The following is a 19843-nucleotide window of genomic DNA, read 5'->3' on the forward strand; positions in this document are numbered from 1 at the left end:
CTCTTTATGACCCTCTCATGAGCTGGAAAGGGTATGGGTCAAATTAACAGACGTTATGCTGAAATCCTTTTAGGATGCGTTTGTGAAGAGTGACTGCTAAACTGTAAAGATGTAGTTGGGCTGCTGGTTTGTGGAGTTAGACTGAGCAGATGGCTGCTCTTACAGCACCGTTAGGAAGTTTTCTGTTATTTCGGTGAATCAAGGTACAAGCAATCCACAGATCTTACTGTTCACTGCAGCTCGTTGGAGCTTAGCAGTAATGGAGGCCATTTACTGTCCTGAAGTAGGTATTAGCAGAAAGACCTAGTGTTGATAGTGGAAGTTGATACAGCTGTTCTCTTCAAGTTAAAGGACAGAATTTGACAAAATGAGGCTTTTGAGAATTAAATGAAACCCAAGTTCTTGAAACAAATGGAAGTGTCCCATATCATGTTTTAGGTGTCTCTGTGCTTCTGTTCATCCATGTGGTCAGGTGACTGTTCTTCCAAGATCTGAGCGACCAACACAGGAGGGTAGGTCATGCAGAACAGCTCTTGGGTGTCTTTAATGTTTGGGTGGTGTGGGTGGGTGTGGATGAGTGGTTTTAGGGCGGTGGTTTTTTGTTTTATTTTGGTGGTTTGGTTTTGTTGTTTTGTTTTGTTTTGGTTTTTTTTTTTTTTTCCTTTCTGAGCAATTCCTTGATAAGAAGTGGAAACTGTGAAGTTTAGGATATGACATAACTCTTGAGAGCAACACCTTTTTTCAACTTTGTATGGTACCCTAGTGACAGGTTTTCTGTTTTGTTCTGTTATTGCTTGCTGGAAGACAGACTGGAAGCTTATCCACTAATTTTTGTAAGCTGGCGAGCATAGCAGGTCAGACCAGTTGCATGCCAGCAAACTAAGTAACGAGCATTCATCCTAAATTGGTTATTTCTCAGCTATCACGAATTCTATAGCTTTTCAGGGTGTCATTTACTGGGGCAGTTTGATTCATTATATGTGTAATAGAGGGAATGGAATTTGAATTGCTTATCATCTGGAGACATTTCTAGATTTCATAATAAAATCAGACTTTTAACCGGTTTAGTTTATGGATATGTTTATTGAATCAGGTTTTTCTCATAAATGGTGAGGAAGACTGACCCTATAAGACTGTACGAAGACTGTTAGGGACATCTTTTTAATTGCCCTTTTTTTCCTGTCCCTCTGGATTGCTGCTGGGAAAGTGTTTCCCCCAAGTGATGTCTGTTCTTTCTAGTTTTAGCCTGTGTTTTCATAAGTATTGTTAAAAGCAGCATTACCTCTGCTAAAATTGCGATCACCTACTGCATCTTTGGAGCCAACCCAGTTGTTCTGACTACAGATACTTCTTTCTTTTAGCTAGTGTCCTGTCTGGCTGTGTTAGCCATTTCAGGTTCTTTTCACTAAAGCTAAATGTATGTGTATTTTTCCTCCTGCATATGAAGTAATTTTGAATGTAACCTTCAGACTGCAACCCAAAATTGGGTCTAGTAATTTCTCTGTTTTGTTACCTCTTCATGCCTGCCTTCCTCCAAGCTGTCCATGTGAACAGTTGTACAGTGTCTTGTGATCAAGGTAGTAACTTTCCTGCATAAAATTTAAATTTACTATGTTGGTATTTTATTGAGAACCTGGAGAATGTTTGGTTTGCATACTTTTCTGTTTGTAGGTAACAAACTACCAGTTTTCCCCATTTTAGGTCCTCCTGAAGGCTTTAGTTATCTATTCCTTTGGATCAGTTTTATGGATGGAGAGAGGTTGGATCTGTGATAGGATTTGCAAGGCAGTTCATGTATTTACAAATCACACAGCTCATCTAAGGGCTTTCTTCTTAATGAAATAACTTAATTTGGTTTAAAGTGCTTGGTTTGATGCTGTGTTTTTACTTTGTTGTTGAAATTTGTGCTTTACTACTCTTTATTTCCAAAATAGCAGGCTCTTGTGGCTAAATAATCCTTAAATCAGTAGCCCTGTAACATAACTCCCATCTTTTTTAAAAATAGGGATTCAGTCCTCTGTCAAGATACATGCTGTATTAAGTTTATTAATCCTAATTGATTTTCAGATGTTTTTATTCTAAAGACAGGAAAAATCCCTTTTTACAATTTAGAGGTTAATGGAGAATGGGAGTAAATGTTTAGTTAGTATTTCACATGGTACTACTGTGATTCTTTTCTTGCGCTGGGCAGTCAGTACAAGGTACTTGCAGGCAAATTCTCAGTTAAACAGGTTACAGGCTTACAGGAAAACTTTGGTAAAACAGTTGGAATTTGGTGTTTTCTTATGCAAGTTATATCATCAGTGACCTCATTTCTCTTGAAAATATATATTTTTTTTTTTCCTAACACAGCATTTTTAATTCTGTTTCTTGAACATATGCATCACAAATGTCAATAGGAAAAAGGTTTTCATATAAAATATACCATCTTCATTTACAATCTCGAGACAGTGATTTTTTTCAGTATCAATATATATGTTTCATTGTTTTACTAGAGTTTATTAGCTCTTCTTAAGGCTTACCTAAAGATGTGTTGGTTAGAGCTATAGACTGTTACTGTTCTTTTCATTGAAGCATAATGTTAGGTTTTTACATTATCATCCACATATAATATAGTAGAAATTTTAAAACATCCAACCGTTTCCATCTAATTTGTGATGCTTATAGAATTAAAATATGGAATCTGCCGTGGACTTGCTCAGTCCTGCTGTTAGCGTGATTCAGGTGGATGTAACATTTAGAACAACACAAAGCAGCAACAACAGTGGAGTTCTGTTCCGTGTGGTTAGCTAAGCAAAAGAAAATTAGGGCTAACATTTACAGAAAATAAATTTATTTCTACACTTGAGATTTACCTTGACCAGTGTGTCAAAAACCTGAATATTTCTGTCTAATTTTGGCTGAAGGTAATCAAGGGAAGACTTATGGTAATAAAAATAAAGATTTATAAATTTCAAAGATTTTGATGGTGATTTTAGGGGTATTTTCTTTCCTTGCTCCAGCAAGTAAGGCTTGTTTTCCTTAGTTCTATCTACATTGCTGAAGAACTAAAAAATGGTCATGCTTTTGTTTTAATGCATGGAAAATTTTACTTTAAATTTGCAAGTAAGCTATTTTTACTGTATGTTATTCTATTATTGTATAACATATATAAAAATGAGTCAGTAGCACAGCACAGTATTTTGGGAATTTAAACAGAAGTAATGGAGAGACTAAAAATATTAAGTTGAAGGCCAGTGGTGCCTCTTCTGGTGTGAACATGTTGAACGTGACTTGTATTTTCCTTGTTTGCAGCTTGTTCAGTTGTACCCTGGTGTACAACATTTTCTATTCAGATGTGGTTTTATTTCTTTATTTTTTCCTTTCTTTTATCTTTTAATCCTTTTGTCTTAATTTCTGTATTTATTACTGAGATAATCTTTAGATATTTATTACTAAGATCATCTATATCTCTTTTTAGTTCTGTCTGGTTTTGCTTTTGTTGGTTTACTTCTCCCAATGCTGTTCCTCTACCTCCATTTCTCTTTCATAATTTAATTTCCTAGTCCCCTCTGTATCTGTTACTATTCTCTGTCACTTTTTCTCTTCCCAGCAGGGTCTGTGTCGAATGCTCCTCATCCGGGGGCCTCATGGGGCTGTACTAGCCGAGTTATAGCTCAGGTGGTTTGAAATTAGCAAGATTCTGTGCTTCAAATTCCTCTGTAAAATTAAAGCTACAGCACAGAGTCTTGTAAGTATGAAAATACTTTAATTCTAATATTTCAAACTGTCTGTCAATAGTAGACTGAATGTGTCCCTTTTGGTATTAATAAAGGAGGGTGTGTAAATTCAATAACTTGAGCAAGAACATTGTAAAACCTGAGGCTCTAACGGCAGCCCTGAAATCTGCTCCAGAGCTGTTTCAGAAGTTGTCCAAGTAGTTTTTATTTGTCATGTTGTCTTCAGTACCTTAGTAGCTTAGTTCTACACTGAAGAAACAGAAGAGGATCTGAAAGGAGTCTCCTTTGTCACAGTCTGTTCCCAAATACCACTTCCACGTTTCATAGGAGCACTCTTTAATGAGAACGCTAATACCGAAGTGCAGAGCTGTTGGGAGGACATAGTCTTTGAGAACACAAGAATGAGCAGCCAGAGTTAGGGTGAGGGTCCATGTCGTTTAGTTTTCCATTTTGGACAATGGCCAGTATTAGATGTTTAAGGGAAAATAAAGTCTAACAGAGCAGTTACAATGTCATCTTTTTGCCAGTGTGTCCTTTTTCCCAGTATGTAGCTTATAGCAAATAAGTGATTAAGGAACGTTTGGATGAGTGGAGTAAGACTGGTATTATCAGTCCTCTGCAGCTTGTGTGTGATATCTGTGTATATGTGTACACGTGCACAGGCGTAAAGGGGGCTCTGTGGATTGGAAAGCAAAAGCTGCCAGTAATTTCCAGAAACACACTTTTCCTGTAAACTGATATATCCGATGCAGTAGCTAAAAATTATGGTTGAAATAAAATGAGTAACAATAAATTGTCAGCTCAAGAAACTCCAAGCTTTCAGTTCCTGGTGGCCATATAATTACGGAGGTCCAGAGTGCCGATTACCTGGTGCCAAGGTCAGCCTTCCTTAAGAGGCTGTTTAAAATCTTTCTAATATTTGAACTTCAAAATTAACAGGTTGTTTGGTTGTGGTTTTTTTCTTAATTATTCATGACAAGTGATTGTGGATTGAGTTACAGTCCTGATAGATTTGATTATTCATCACTGTTTGACTTTGCTTTAGCAGTGTTTTACAACTTCCAATTTTTGTTATTCTAAAAGTATGCTCATTATTGTAGTGCCTTCAAGAGAGCATTATTTTTTTAAGTTGCAGTAACATTAGACAGATCATCAGACAGAGCATCCTGCTTATCAGAGCAGGAATTGACAGATGTTCTGAGACAGTCTAAAAATTCTAACAATTTTAAATTTCTATTAACTTCTCGCTTATTTTGATTTCTAAGATAAATTTATTAATTTAAATCCGTTTTAAGTAAGCAATTGTTAGAAATTTTTAGATACCTTACTTCTGTCATATGCATTAGTTTATCTTGAAAATGCTTCTAGGTGGGTGTCTGAATAGTGAAAAATAGGCATACTTGGTTGTTTAGAGTCTGTATTGTATTTGTCAGACCCTCCTACAAGTTCTGTAAAATCACTTTGGTATTTGGCTTGATCTCAAAAATTTCACATCCCACAGGGACCAGGATTCAGTAATCACACGTAGAATCTTGGGATAGGAGAGGCTACCACTGCAGAGCCAAACTTAGAGAAAGTGAGGAGAATGGCTGGTACAGTGGCCTGACTGCCTCTTAGGAAACCTATTTTCAGGAGCAACCTCTGGGATCCTTCTCAGGTTAGTGGAGGATAGGAGTTCGACAAAGACAATGTTCTCTGACTCTCCTGGGAGACTAGTGCATACTGCACTCAATGCTCTTCCAAAAAGGGGTTGCAGATGCTAGATGTGTGATGTGGGTGGGACTTTGAGTTTTAAAATGGTATCCTGTGAGAAAACTGTGATTTTAAACTCTTTGCACTTCTGGATCAGCTCTTTCTGCTGTTTACCTTTCTTCACTTTTTCTTAGGTGGGAAGGGACAGTGAGGGACAGCTGATCCTCTAAGACTGGGGACCTTCCTGTGGCAAAAAAACAATAAAAATGTGAGTCCACCAAAAAGCTATAAGGACTATCTACAGAAATTTTAAGCTTTGGGTGATAGCTTCTTCTACACTGAAACTGCCTCACATGGGAATTTTCTGTCTTGCCTTTCTTCATTCCCCGCCCCCCCCCTTGGTTTTTTTTTTAGATGGCCAATTTATTTATTTTTCCCTGTCTCTTCCCCTGTCTTGCTCAGCATTACAGCTGCAACATTTTTTGATCATTTTAAGTTTTATGCTCTTTCTTGTTTGTTTGTTTTTTCCAGTTATTGGTCTTGATGATATTATGGATGAAGAAGGAGTTAAAGAGAGTGGTAATGATACCATTGAGGACGATGAGCTTGTTTTACCTAACAGGAATTTGAGGAGCCGTTGTGAAGAACCGTCACTCACATCGCCAAGAAAATCACCACGTTTGATGGCACAAGGTGATCATTCAATAGATATGTGTGTTTGCATATTTGAAGTCCATTAGATTTTTATAATTCCATCCCACCCAACATTTATAAACTGAAAGTAAAGCTTTGCTATTTGGTTGTGTGAATTCAAGTACAGACACTTCCTTTTTTATACAATGCAGCTAGAAGTCGGTATCTGTAGGGTACTACTCAATTTGAATTCCTCTTTGATAAATATTTGATGTCTTCCTTATGGCCCGTGGTCCTTAAACTCATTTTTGAGATTTTAATCCTTTCACCTGCATCAGATTAGCACTGTGGTTCTTCACCAACAAAAGCATGTTGTATTTGCGTGGAATATTAGGTTAGCATGTCTCTTTATTTCCAATTAAAATTTTAATTCTATTTATTTTTATTTGTGTATTTTCTTTTTGTTTTAAACTAGGTTATAATAATTGCAGTCATAAAGTCTTTCATCAAAATATCTAAATACGCATAAGTATTGTAATCAAATATTTAAATTCTGTGTGGTAGCTAATTGATTGTGGTTAGGGTTCTTCTATCTTGTTGAACTGGTGGAGTTATTGACAGCTCTGCTTTTTCCTGCTAGTAGAGTAGGCTGAGTTAAAAAGATAAAATTACTTAATAGGGAAGTCAGAATTTAAATAAGAGCCTGTGGGACAAAGCTGGTAAATATGCTTTTTAAAAAGGCACTGGAATGTTTTCTTGTTTAGAAAATGTAAGAGATGTCAAGTGAGAATGTGACTGGCTCTCAAACTCATATACTGTGTTCTCTAAAAGCTTTGTAAACTTCACAGCTATACTTCTAACCACAATATAACTTGTGTGATTTTTTTCTTGAGGTAGAAGTTGTTGAGTGGAAGAAAAGTAGAGTGGGTTTTGATTGTCTTTTTGTCATCACTTCTGTTTTGTATATACTACTCAGAACTTTCATAGCCATTAGAATAATGAGTTTTTACATCCAAACTGCAGCAGTGTAAAATTGAAATGCAAGTAATTTATAACTTTTCAAAGTAGACAGCTGGGTGGTGTGGTGTGGTGGTGTTTGGGGTTTTTATTTGGGTTTTTTTGTGGTGGTGGGTTTTGGGGGTTTTTTTGTTATAAGTTTAGTAAACCACTAAGTTTTAAGTTCACTTTGTGTCCAGTAAGCTAAATCAGGCTAAATCAGTTCCTATTCTAGGTAAGTCTTGTATTTGCAAAAAACAGGATGCAGTATAGCTAAGACATTTTCTTTTTCCCTTCCTAGAACCAGTACGGAGTTTGCGACAGAGCACACTAGCCAAGCGTTCGAATGTTGCACCTCTTGTTAATACCAAGAAATCATCTGTAAAAAGTGGATCTGCTCCAAAAACCGGACAGAAACAAGAGAAAAGCCCAGCTAAAGAGGGAGATGTTGCTGCACCCTTGAAAGAGCAGCCTAAAGAAGTTAGGCGTAGTACAAGACGATCAGGACAGATAGAAGGAACTGCAGCAGCAGTAACAGCATCCCAAAGTAATACAAAATGTCTTCCTGGTCCTGAAGAGGTGAATGAAATAAAGTCTGAAACCCTTGAGCTGGCAAAAGTTGAGGAAACATCCCAAGAGTTAAGTTGTGCTAATTTAGCAGAAGCCTGTTCTCCTTCTCCTGGAGAAACAAAGGAAATAACAGAGGTTGCAACGAAGACTGAATCTGGGAACATTGAGTCAGTTTGTTCGGTATCTGCAGATACTGAAATTACTGCAGTTAAAAATGAAGCAAATGATGTGATTGACTCAGTGGGCTCTGAAACCTCTTTGGAAGAAAAGACTGAAAATAAAACAGAGGAATTGGAGAAGACAACAGAAGAGCATGATCAAAGTGGGGTAACTGGAAAAGCTAATGATCCATCTAGTGCTTGCGTGAATGCAAGTGAAATTTGTAAGACCTTTTCAAATTTGTCCAGCTCTGTAGAAGAGGGGGTTGATTGTAGTTTAGGTTCCCACAATGTGGAAGTTCCTGATGAAAATACATTGTCAGTAAAGGAATGCATAACAGAGCTTGTAGATGATGACCAGGGAGTGGAGAAAACTGTAACTTCATCTGAGAAACTATTGGACACTACAGAGTTTGATAATAAAGACTTGAAAAGCAAAGAGTTTACTTACACTGACCCAGGAAATAGCATTTTGGAAAACACTGTTCCTGACCAAACAAGCCCAAATGTACAGCAGCAGATTGGCGGTACTAAAGTAGAAGGCCCTGAGGCATCAAAATTTCAAGAGGATGATAAACAAATTAGCATGTCATCAAAATGTGAAAAGAATGTTAGGCCCCGGCATAGTAAATCTTTAATACAGGATAAGCAAAATCTGACTGCAGGTACTCGACAGAAATCAGGTACAGTGCAACAGGAAATAATGCGTTCAAGAACAAGAGCTGGTCTTACTGTATCAGGTCTTCACAGTCCATCTTCAGCAAGTCTGAAGCGGAATGCGGATGAGCAAGAGAGTCATCAGCATCCGAATAACCCAGTCAAAATTAGGAAGAAACAGTCTGATCTGGGTTTGAAAGCAAAGAGCTATGTTCCAGGGATAACTGTAAAAAAGCAGACCAATACAATGCTGAAGAAAATACCCCGAGTCCAGGCTTCTGGGCAAGTACAGAAGTCATCAATTCAAAGAGCAAGTGAGAAATCTCCTACTCATCAGAGTTGTTCTAAAGATACCCACCACTCCATGCACTCATTATCAGGGCATGTTTCAAATCTTGGTCAGAAGCAAGCCCCCCAGGGTCAGAAACACCAGGTTGCAACTGTGCTAAAAACAAACAGCTCCACAAAGGAAGAGGCAGAGACAAAAGATCCCCCTGTTGTAGAACATCTGAAGGAGGATGATAAAGAAAAAAACAAATCAAAAAGAATTGATAAGAATCTCCAACCTCGCCAGAGAAGAAGTAGCAGAAGTCTTTCACTTGATGAACCTCCGTTGTTCATTCCAGATAACATTTCAACTGTTAAACGGGAAGGCTTGGAACATACTTCTGCTAGTGAAAGCAAATATGTTTGGGTGCCCAACAAGCAGTGTGGCTTTTGCAAAAAGCCACATGGCAACAGGTGTGTGTGGCTTTGTGTCTGAAGAATTTATTGGTCTCAGAAGATAATTCTTTTCCTCTCTTATCAAATGTTTCATACCGCTGGTCCCAAACCAAAAAGGCATAGCCTTACAGTGGAAGCCTGCCTGTTATACTGTCAATTAATTTCCTTTGCACTCACACACTTTTTTTTTTGTCTTTTAAATAGAGCATTAGAAACTAGCTTGGCCAAAAATTTTTACTAGAAATATTTTATTATATGAGTACTTTTGATGAATGTGTGATTCTGCTATGCTGTTAAAATACGTACTTTAAACTTGACTTTTTTTTCATAGAAAAGAAATAAGATGTCTGTGTTCTAGATTATCATTTCCTTCTTTCCAGAGACCTCTTAAGTTGAAGGATCGCCATCAACCAAAAAAATCAAATAGATGTTTACATGTGACTCTTATCTGGTAGAAGTGTGATTCCAATAGAGATTCAGAGGTTTTTTTCAATTTGTATAATCATTGCTGTGAGGCTTTCACGTAACAGGAGTAATGAAGTAGTTGGGGGAGGGTAGGAAGAACATCAGTCTCAAAAAAACTCTATAAAACTTCCATGTGGGCATATCTGAAATTGCCTTTAACCTAATAATGAAGTTGCATCTGAAGTTGGTAACGTCCCTCTGTGACAACAGTTATTCTTCTACACTGTAAGTGAACTGAAAAAGGCCATTGGGTTCCTCTAATGAACTACCAATCTAAGAATAAGAATTCCTTTATTACCACTTCTTATTTTATGGATTTAATATTGAAATTTTTTTTTGTAGTTGCAGTTCTACATGCTAGTCCCCCCTTCCTTCCCACCCCCCATTTCAAATTGAAGACGTTTCTGATTAGTCCTTTGCCTGTGTGAGAGAAACTTTTAATAGTAATTTTCAGTGAGTGTGCTTTAGAACTCCATATATCAGAGTGAAATATGGAACAATTAACCTTTGGTGCCTGAGGTTTTTATAGAATTCATTTGTATCTAAGAAGAGCCCTTGTGAGTTTTATTGACTTATTATATTATATTTGGAAAACAAATATATTTGAAAAACAACTACATAAAATTTATTTACTGTGAAGCTATAGTAATTGCATTAATGTGGCCTATTAAAAGTCTTTTAATGCTAGGTTTGCCCTGCCTGGTTGGTGAGAATTGGCTCATTGAAGGGGTACTCAAACTTAGTTCTGTGTGTGGTTTTGTTTTCTTTTTGTTTGTTTTTTTTTTTGTTTGGTTGTTTTTTTTTAAAATCCTTTTATTGTTAGTACTGTCCCTTTACCATTTGTGCCTCTGTAATACTGTTTAATTTTATGCAGCTTGCATTTAATTAGTTTTTTATCATCTCGTGTATTACCACAATGGTAGAAGTACATGGGTAGCCTGCATTTCAGTAAATCATTTAAATTCAGAAAGGCTGCTTCATGATATGAAAATGCTTCTGTGGATATTTTTAAAGCAAAATATGCATATTTGGGGTTTAAACTGCTTGATATGTGTTAAAAATTCAGCTTTGAATTGAACTTGTCCCATTTTTCTTTGTGTGTTTGCTAACTTTTTAAGCATTCTATGGGTTTTCTTGTTCTGAATGTCTTGTTAAAATTCAGAAAGTCTTGATATTTAATACTAAGTGGATCTAACCACTGTATTGGGAAGATACTGCAGTGAGGCAGAACTAAATCTGCTAATTTTAGTTTATGAAGTCAAAGTAATGCTACAGAAGATATACATACTATGCATTGATACAGGATTAAATGCAACAAACCAATTTTGCATTGCCAGCTCTTTCTGCTGCTAGAACAGTGCCACAGATGGTGATTACTGATACCCTCAACTTTGTAATGCCAGTCTTAAGACTTTTTGTTTTTTTTTTAATCTGTGTTACAAAACTGTTGACACAACCAGCAGTTTCAGTGGGAAAAGATCAGACTGGCTAAATGTAGAAAGATATTTAGTACACAAATATGGAATTCTTGTATATAGAATGTAACTGAGACATGCTAGTGGAGTGAGGAACCTAGCAGTATTGAGCCCCTTGCTTAACAACAGAAGACTTAAGACTGTCAGTCCAGCACTTTTTATTACCACTATTCTAAAAAATGAACTTTTTGTTCAAATTACTTTTGTAGTTGTATGCTACAAATAAAAACTCAAATCTTTCAGATTCACTTGATGTCATTAAGATCCAAGAGGAAGCAAAACTCCTATCTTGAGTGCCTTGGCATTTTGTACTTGTTTAATTATTGGTGCAAGAACAAGAAAACATTTTCAGTACAGTGCAAAAGAAAAAAAAAGCTTAACATGATAAATTTCACTTTTATCACTTGGAAGAACATCAAAACTATTGAAATTGACTGTAGTGATAAGGGTTTTTTAATTTGCTTTGTGGATTGCTTTTCAAGGAATTTTTGTTTCCTTTTGTAACAGCCTAGCTGGTCAGCCTGTTTCCTTTTTTTTCCCCCTGTTCATTTTACAGGAGATTCAAATATTGTGAAATGACAGTAAGTTCACCAAATATCAAAGGCAGAGCTAAGATCTGAAACAACATGTGTTTTCATATCCTGCTTTATCATTACTTAAACTTTGGAAATTTTTATCAATGCTGTGGTACAAATTACTTGTAGAAAAAGAAGTTGAACTGCAGTTCCAGCCCCCAGGTGGGAAATAATGTGCATAAGAGCCTTGCAGCATGTCATGTTAATGAAACACATCTGGAATTCAGGCTGCAAAATAGTAGTCACTTGAACCTTTTTGTATTCCCTACAATAAATGCAAAGCTGCTAACCTGTTGTTAATGTAATACTAAGCTTGGAAAATTGATTCAGGTTGAAGATAATGTGTGGAGGTAGTTTCATCAGCTTTGTTTGTGTACAGAATCCCCAAAGGGGGATGCTCGTGTAGGCCTTTCACAGCCCCAGAGTAATCTTACTGTGCCTGTTAGAAGAACAGTTTTATTTCAGAATCGGCACCTGACAAATGGAGTCAATTTATATCTTTAGAAATACATGCAATAATTTGCTGCATGCAAACTCAAAGTGTGCTTAGCCTTGCACTGCAGGTGATAGATACCGCAGATTTGGCTGAGAAGGAAGGAGTCCTTTTCTAAAAACATGGGACTTGCATGATCAAAGAAGTTTACAAGTTATAACGTGTCTTGCTTTGTAAGAGGCATGCCTGTTTTTTTCTGTTAATAGATTGTCATTCTTTGGCACCTGAGCTTTGAACAATGACTATTCATGCTCTGTTTTCAACTGGTCTTGATGCTTATAAGCTGGAACCAACATAGCTGTTTTGTATATCTTCATTACCTGGCGAGTGGGTGGTCAATGTTTGGCTTTAGGACTAAACTGTTTTAGTCTGTTTGCTTGATGTATTGTGTTGATCCCCATTCAGAGATTTACCTTTGCAACATAACTGAAATAATTTCATACAAAATCTAAACCCTATGTTTCTGGGCAAGTCAGATAATTATGACGTAACTTCTTGTATTTACTAATTTTTCAGCACATCTGAAACTTTTTTTTTCAGTGCAAAGTTTGAATTATTGTTGTTACTCACTATAGTATTGCTTTCAACATTAGACTTTGCCGTTGTGTTCCGGTATTGCTGTCAGATGTTTTCTCATCAGCTAATAACATAAATCAAACGCATAAATTTTCATTCCTCTATCTATAGATGAAACATGAATATGTATGGATATGCATATCACATAGAAAAATGTTACAGACTGAAGTTACTACCTCAACTTCTTAATGAGTTCAAGTGATGCTGAAAATATTAAGCTTTGTCACAAACAATAGTTGATTTCCCTATAGACAGATTGAAGATCTTTGAAGATAGTTGAAGAAAAAACTAATACTTAATTTCTTGGCATAGAGCTAGACAAAGATGGTAGCTCTGCAGACATTGAGAAATCTGCTAATGTAAGATTTCTTCTCGTATAGCATCCTTCTGCTGTAAGGGCTTGTACTATAGATTTCTCCAGTTTTCACTTCTCTGCAGGCTGGAGGGCTGAACTCGTTCCTTTCTTGTACAGATAGACAAAACTGAACTGATGTTTTGCAGATTGTCTCCCTTGTCTTCTCTCTGTCTTGTTTAATAGAAGAAGTTCCACCAGTTTCTGATTAATAATTTATAGTACATAACTTGAGATATTCTGTTTTGAAGCAAATTTTCTAGAAAGCATTATATCACGAGGGAAGTTTGTAGCTTTAATTTGTGGACGGTGACTTCCTCTTTTGATTTCTACAATTCTAGTAGGGGTTTTTTAATAGGATGTGGGAGTTTGGGCGTTCTCTTTTCTTGTTGTTTTGTGGGGTTTTTTTTTCTGTTTGTTTTTGTTTTGTTGTTGCTTGGGATTTGATCATGCAGTTTGTGTGGTCAGACACAAACTGGCCTTCTCAGAGGTCGCAGAAAAATTAAGTGATGCAGGACCAGAGTTTTACTTAGGGTCTTCTTTTTCCCCACATTTCAACTCTGCTTTAATATAGAGGAAAAGTTAGTAATATTGTAAAAGGCAATTAGTTGGAAAGTGCAGGAGCTGATTTAGCAAAGATACTGTATTCCTGACCTCTTGCATACACATAGTCACTAAAAAGTTTCTGAATAACTGTAATACAGAAAAGTACTTTGGCTGATGGATGAAGTTTAAAAAAAAAATCTGAAAACATTTTTCCCGTATTAAAGGTTATTATTAGGACATTTGTTTTTTGAAAAGAGTGCTAATACTTCAGTAAACTATTTTGGAACCAGGTGATCATATAATTTGCACAGCCAGTATAAAAGACAATGGTTGAGGAAGGAGATTAAGGCTCCAAACTTACAACCACCTTTAAGTTACATGTGCATGTTTTTTTAAGGGTGGATGCATATACAGCAAATGAATCATTGTTGTGACAACATTCTTCACAAGAAACAGTAATTAGAATAATTATGATGCCTTAGTTCTAGTACACGTTCATTGAATAGTATGTTAAACAGCAGATTATGCAAGATGCCATCAATTCAGAGTCTTGGATGATGCTTTAAGTTTTCTGCCTCTGTTAGTGCTTTCTTCAACTGTGAAAAGCCTTGCAACATTAAAAGATGTCATCCATGTCCACCCACAGCTGTAGCAAAAATGAATGACAGTATAAACAAAATGGCATTGTAATGTATAATTAATGAATGGAAGGACTCCACTGTGTTTTATATTTACAGCCGTATAATTTTATTAGTAGATTTTTATATGCATTATCTTACTATGCTGCAGTATTGGTAGGATTATTATTAATACCAGTACCATTAGGGAATCAGGCAAATGGATAGCATGAGTTGTCTAATACATAGTTTTATGAAGTATGTGTAGATATATGCAGTTTGTAGAACGTACTATCCTGATCCAGCAAGATGCAACATGTGGGTAGAATCCACTGGTAATGGAGCTTCCCTTAATGATTTTGTTGTTGTTGTTACAGATTTGTGGTTAATGTTAGGAGATGTACTGTACCCATTTTTTTCAGGGTTTTGGGAAGTTCAATGATTTTGGGTTTTCTGTTGTTGGGCACGTTTCATGCATTCAGCTTTAGTTCGAAGATCATAGGGTTGCTTGTCTCCCTGCTTGCTTCCTTACTGGAGAGGTTCATGTAACATGAAAAAAACCAAAATTATGCCTTTAAGGAAAAAAGAAACTTAAATTACATATAAGATGGGTTACTGAAATTTAACACTTAGGAGTGATCTTGCAGTGTCTTTTTCCTGTGATGCAAATTCCGTGTAAAGAGATCTGCTGATAGTGTTTCTTTGAAGTAGGTTGTTCTTGTTTCTAGAAGAACAAAACCTGAAAAATCGTGTCACCTGTGTTAGACTTGTACAAAAAGCAAACAAGAGAAACTGCTGGTGTATATGTGCTCTGACAAGGTAGTGCAGTTTTTTTGTTGGCAAACGCTCGTTTCACTTGAGCTTTGAATTGAGCCTGTCCTACATCACTGATGTGGAATATAGGCTCTGCTAAAGCTGCCGCGAATACCTTCTCTAGTAGTAACACCTGGACTAGCTGAAGGAGGAACAGTTGCCTCCGTGCAGTGTCTCTGCTTTAACGTTGGCTGGACTGGAGCATCAGTGCAGCTGAGACACAGTTGTAACGTTAACGCAAGTTTACAGCAGGTTTTACAGAAGATTGGTGAACAGTGCCATTAAGGGGGGGGGAAATGCAGATGTGGGATGTGCTTTAAATACTTGTCCTTAAAAAGTGGGTGAAGAGTGGTCTTACTCCTCTTAGGTGAGTTCAGGGTTAGGGTGTTGTTTCGAATAGTTTTCAGTTTAGCTCTTTTTTAAGATTTGAGCCCTGTTGCAGTGTTTTCCCTATGCTATGTACCACAAATGCAAAGGACCAAAGAGAGGCAATTATTTCTGAAGTAAATGATTTTCTGTGGCAACGCACCTTATGTTATTAATTAATCTTAAAATGCTGATCCCTGGCCCGCACTGAACTATTCTGACAGCTCCCAATTTTTTGTCTTTTATTTTACTTGTAATTATAGCTTTACAATGAACAATTGTTTTATGAATAAGATGGTTTCTGCCCATTTTACTTGCAAAAATCTTATTTCATAGTAATGGATTTCTCTGGAAACTTTCTTTTTTTACATAATTGAATGTATTTAATTTTAAAACATGGCCTGTATATTTTGAAAATAAGTCATCCAAGCCTGAGTTTTTCATCTAACAGATTAATTTAATTTACTACAAATAACATCTCCGAAATCCTAAGAGAGACTGTGGAAGGTTTGCATTAATTATTACCTCTCTCTTTATGTATCATCTATTACTTTCTGATTTTAAGGTGAATCTTTTCATGCCGATGTGTGGACTACCAACAGGATTCTTTAAAGGAACGAAACAATAACGTACTCTGTGCAGAGGTCCCAATGAACTATAGTACTGTCTGCTGTCACCTGTCAGCTATTTTTAGATTTTTCTTAAAAAAAAATTTTGGTTTTATATTAAAGTCCAGTGAAAGCACTTCTGTTACTGAATGTGGCATGATTTAATATTTTAAAACACGTTTCTTTCTCTTTCAGCTTTACATCTTCCAATCCAGCCTTACAACATGGGTAGAACTCCTGCACTTCAAACTTGAAGCAATCTACAGTCAGAAACTTTGGTGTTTTAATAGTCCAAGAGATCAGAACCTCTTCAGTCACAACTCTGACAGCTGTGCAAGAGGACATCTTTGATCCTTCAAGCCAGGCTTCAGTTTCACTTGACTCCTCTTTTTAGTCTTTGAGCATTGCCCGTTACCCAATTATAATTGCTGTTAAAAATCATAATTGTGTTTTGTGTGCAGATGAGTGAAACAGATAAATATGTAAAAGTGGCCTTATGGTAAAAAGGATTATTTACATTACTGATATCAAAATCAGTATGTTCTCTCCCAGCCTTAGAAGTTGCAGTCTTGCAGTTGACTAGTGTGAAAATACTAGTAGAAATAGTGAATTTTTTAGGCAGGCAGCACCAGTATTTTTATTACCATTTTGTTTAAGCAAGACAATTGTAAACACTGCATTCTGTTTTATAGTACAGGCTTCATGGACATTTCCAGATTCTCTTTGTAGTCTTAGTTTCTGAATCCTGAATTCTGAAGTTTTATTGTGTGTGTTTAAATATAGCGTAATTGAAACCTTCTTTTGAAGACTGGAATGAAGCCAAATGGATATTCTGTCTTCAGTAATTTGCTTTAAGATCACTTGAATGACATCTGTCCATCTAGGTATATATTCTTAGTGAAGAATGAACTTTCCTGAGCTGAATTCATTGTAGGGTTTTTTTAGTACTACTTTCTTTTTTTTTTTTTATTATAGACCTGAAAATAAAGATGTAAGACTGGATGCCTATCCTGGTGCTTTACTTATATCATACACCATCTCTATTGCCCACTTACTATGTGTGAGCTAAGCTGAAAAATTCCATGTGCTGTCAGTTTAAACTTGAAGATGTGCAGCATCTTGTGTATTTTAGTCTCTGGTGTTAATTTCTTCTGCAAATTTAACCCATTTTCTAAATATTAATCAAAATTTTGTTTTGGTTGCTAAAGGTTGCAATCTGCCTTGCTCATTTAACAAATCAGTCTCCAGTGCCTGAATTTACAAACTAGGGAAAAAATACATATATTTTTAATAAAAATTAAAGTAGTAGCAGTTGTGGTTTCAAGACGGTGTATTCTTGGTTTCCTTCTATATTTACCCAAAAGGCATTCATTCATCAGTATACCAAAATATCCTTTAAGCAAGAAGCGCTTGACTGTATGTCTCATTTCAGCTCTGCAGAAAATCTTATGTTTGGAATTTTTGTAACCACTTTCAGTGTTCCCAAAGCTTTACTAATATTTTCTTGCAGTGGTACAAGTTGTATCCTATGTAAAGCATTCTCTTGTGGATCCTTGCAGTTGTGAAATAGGCACTCACGCTGTATTTCTTGTTATCACGTGTTTGGCTCTAGGTTCTCAGAAAGGAGCAATCATTCTTTGTGTTGAAGTCCCATCGCTTCTCTCTTGTTTTCCTGTTGTGTTTATGAATGCTATGGTATTGCTCTGGTAAAACCATCAGAAGCAGTTGTCTCCTAATGTTACCTTTCTTGTATCTTCACTTTGCTGGAATGTGGATCTGAAAAGATCGAGATACTGACAAAATGTGAAGGAACCTCTGCGTTCCTAACTGAAACATATTAAATGGACAGATACTGTTTGCTAGTGTAGTGATAAGTAATACCATAAATGTACTTGCAGCTCAGAAAAAAAGAAAATTAAAAATGAGGAGAAGTCTTCTTCACAAACTAGATTAAAAAGTGTTTTCTTAAAATCTAGCAAACAGCATCATAGGGTAGTGAAGCTGGAAATGACCTTTTTCTCAAACTGCTGGAGCTTTAAAACTTCTCAGACTCATTTTGCATCAAAAGACTATTTACTTCAGCAGAATTTTATCCTGATTTATTTTGGGTAGGCAAGGATGGAACATAAAGCCACAATATTTTCTTCTGTTCTTCTCTTGTTTCAAACATCTGCTGTTAGACAGTAAGAATTTCCATCTCTTGAGATACCAGTAGTTCTTGAATACAATACCTGCATCAAGCCATCTGGAGTGTTCACTTACAGTTCTGGAGAATGAGAGTTCCTCTAAGCATGTTTTGCAATATTTAGATGGTTTTGCCAAGTAGGTAAGTCAGCAGATAGCAGATCCTAGCCTGAATAGGAACATACATAAGTTAGGAATCATTTTCCTTAAAATCATCTTACAAAAGAGATTTATAGGATATTAGATTTAAAGAAACAGGGTTTGCATGTCAGTGCATTTAGCTTGTTGAATACATTGCTGAACCAACCAGCATTTCATGAATTACTTTTAAAATCAGGTCTGTCTTCTATGGAATTTAAAACCTAGTAATTAAGTAAATAATTTTTCAGTATTAACAAAGAACTCACAATTTTTATAACACACTAGCAGTCTTTCTGGATTTTCTTCATCCAGACAACATATATAATATAGTTTATATAAGTATAAAACAAAAAGCCAGAAGATACAAAAGGGGAAGGGGAATGTAAGTGGATAATGCAAGAGATCTTCTACATCATTTGAAAGCAGTTCTTTAGTAATGATACCAGGTTTATTATTGTAAGAAAGGATTGTAAAAAATAATTACTATCATGTAAGTCTCCTGAAATAGATTTATTGAGGTGTTTAACCTGTGTAACTTTGAAATCCCACATCCTTCCCAAATAGTGCAGTTAGGTACTAGTGACAACTAAGGAAGTTTTCAAAACGCTTCCACAAAATAGTCAGAAATTATGGCTTTATTTTAGACCGAGTGATCTTTACGACACTTTGAAAATACTATCTGTACCTGAAGTTACTTTTACTTTTAAAATAATGAAGCAGTTGAAGTGACTCTGAAATGAAAGGTGTGCTTTAAATGATAACCATATTGGTGTTGAAACATCCTTTAAATAACTGTGAGCTCTGAATACAAGAGCTGAGCAACACAGAAGTGGCATGTACCTTATTTAAAACAACCAAACCAGTCACTGCAAGCTAGACAGATGGAGTTGGCAGCCAAATTCCTGGCTCCATCTTCACCAGTAATGAGAATAAAAAGAAACTTTCTGGAAATAATTCAGTAATAATGGTCTAAGGAATGTGATGTAAAAGACCAACTATATAGCTTGATGTTTCTGCACTTGTCATATTTGTCAAAATGCTTAAACATCTCTCTTACTGCTGTGGAAGATTGCAGTTGTTGATATGTTTCTGCTGTAAGGATGATGATCATATTTGAAGGAAAGCAAGGATAATACGATCTTGCAAGAAAATTTTCAAGTCTTTTCAAACACGAGTTTACTGGCTTTGGTGGTGGTTTTTTGGGGGTTGGGGTTTTTTTGGTTTAGATTCCTATCAATTTTTTTTTTAATACTAGTCTGAAAAAAATCCTGTTAGTAGGATTTTGGGGCAGGTTACAGAAATACAATGAGGTTATGATAGTCTCTTGGACTACTGCAAAAGGCAAAAAGCAAAAAGGCCAAAAAAAAAATTTCTTGGGAAGATCATACCATGTCGTAAGGCTGGAGATGGATGTAAAGCTACAAAGAAACTCAGTTACCAGGTAAGAACGGATTGTTGAGATGCACAAAACAGAACAAGTATGG

The 19843-nt window shown here is 36.1% G+C and overlaps 1 protein-coding gene across 8 annotated transcripts in view; it reads left to right on the top strand.

The window, feature by feature from the left end:
* The window catches only part of PHF3 (PHD finger protein 3), a 49939-nt gene that overhangs the window by 12013 nt on the left and 18083 nt on the right, over positions 1–19843 (top strand). For 3 of the 8 annotated variants that reach the window (XM_069804577.1, XM_069804580.1, XM_009912530.2), the window contains 2 exons: positions 5943–6104; positions 7342–9166. In XM_069804577.1, coding sequence (XP_069660678.1) covers positions 5943–6104; positions 7342–9166 — 1987 coding nt within the window. Of the gene's footprint in view, positions 1–3595; positions 3731–5234; positions 5377–5605; positions 5680–5942; positions 6105–7341; positions 9167–16263; positions 19801–19843 lie in introns of those variants that run through there. The other 5 variants (XM_069804579.1, XM_069804578.1, XM_009912531.2 and 2 more) reach the window with 4 other exon arrangements.

Source organism: Haliaeetus albicilla, chromosome 17 (assembly GCF_947461875.1).
Source record: "Haliaeetus albicilla chromosome 17, bHalAlb1.1, whole genome shotgun sequence".
Taxonomy (NCBI): domain Eukaryota; kingdom Metazoa; phylum Chordata; class Aves; order Accipitriformes; family Accipitridae; genus Haliaeetus; species Haliaeetus albicilla.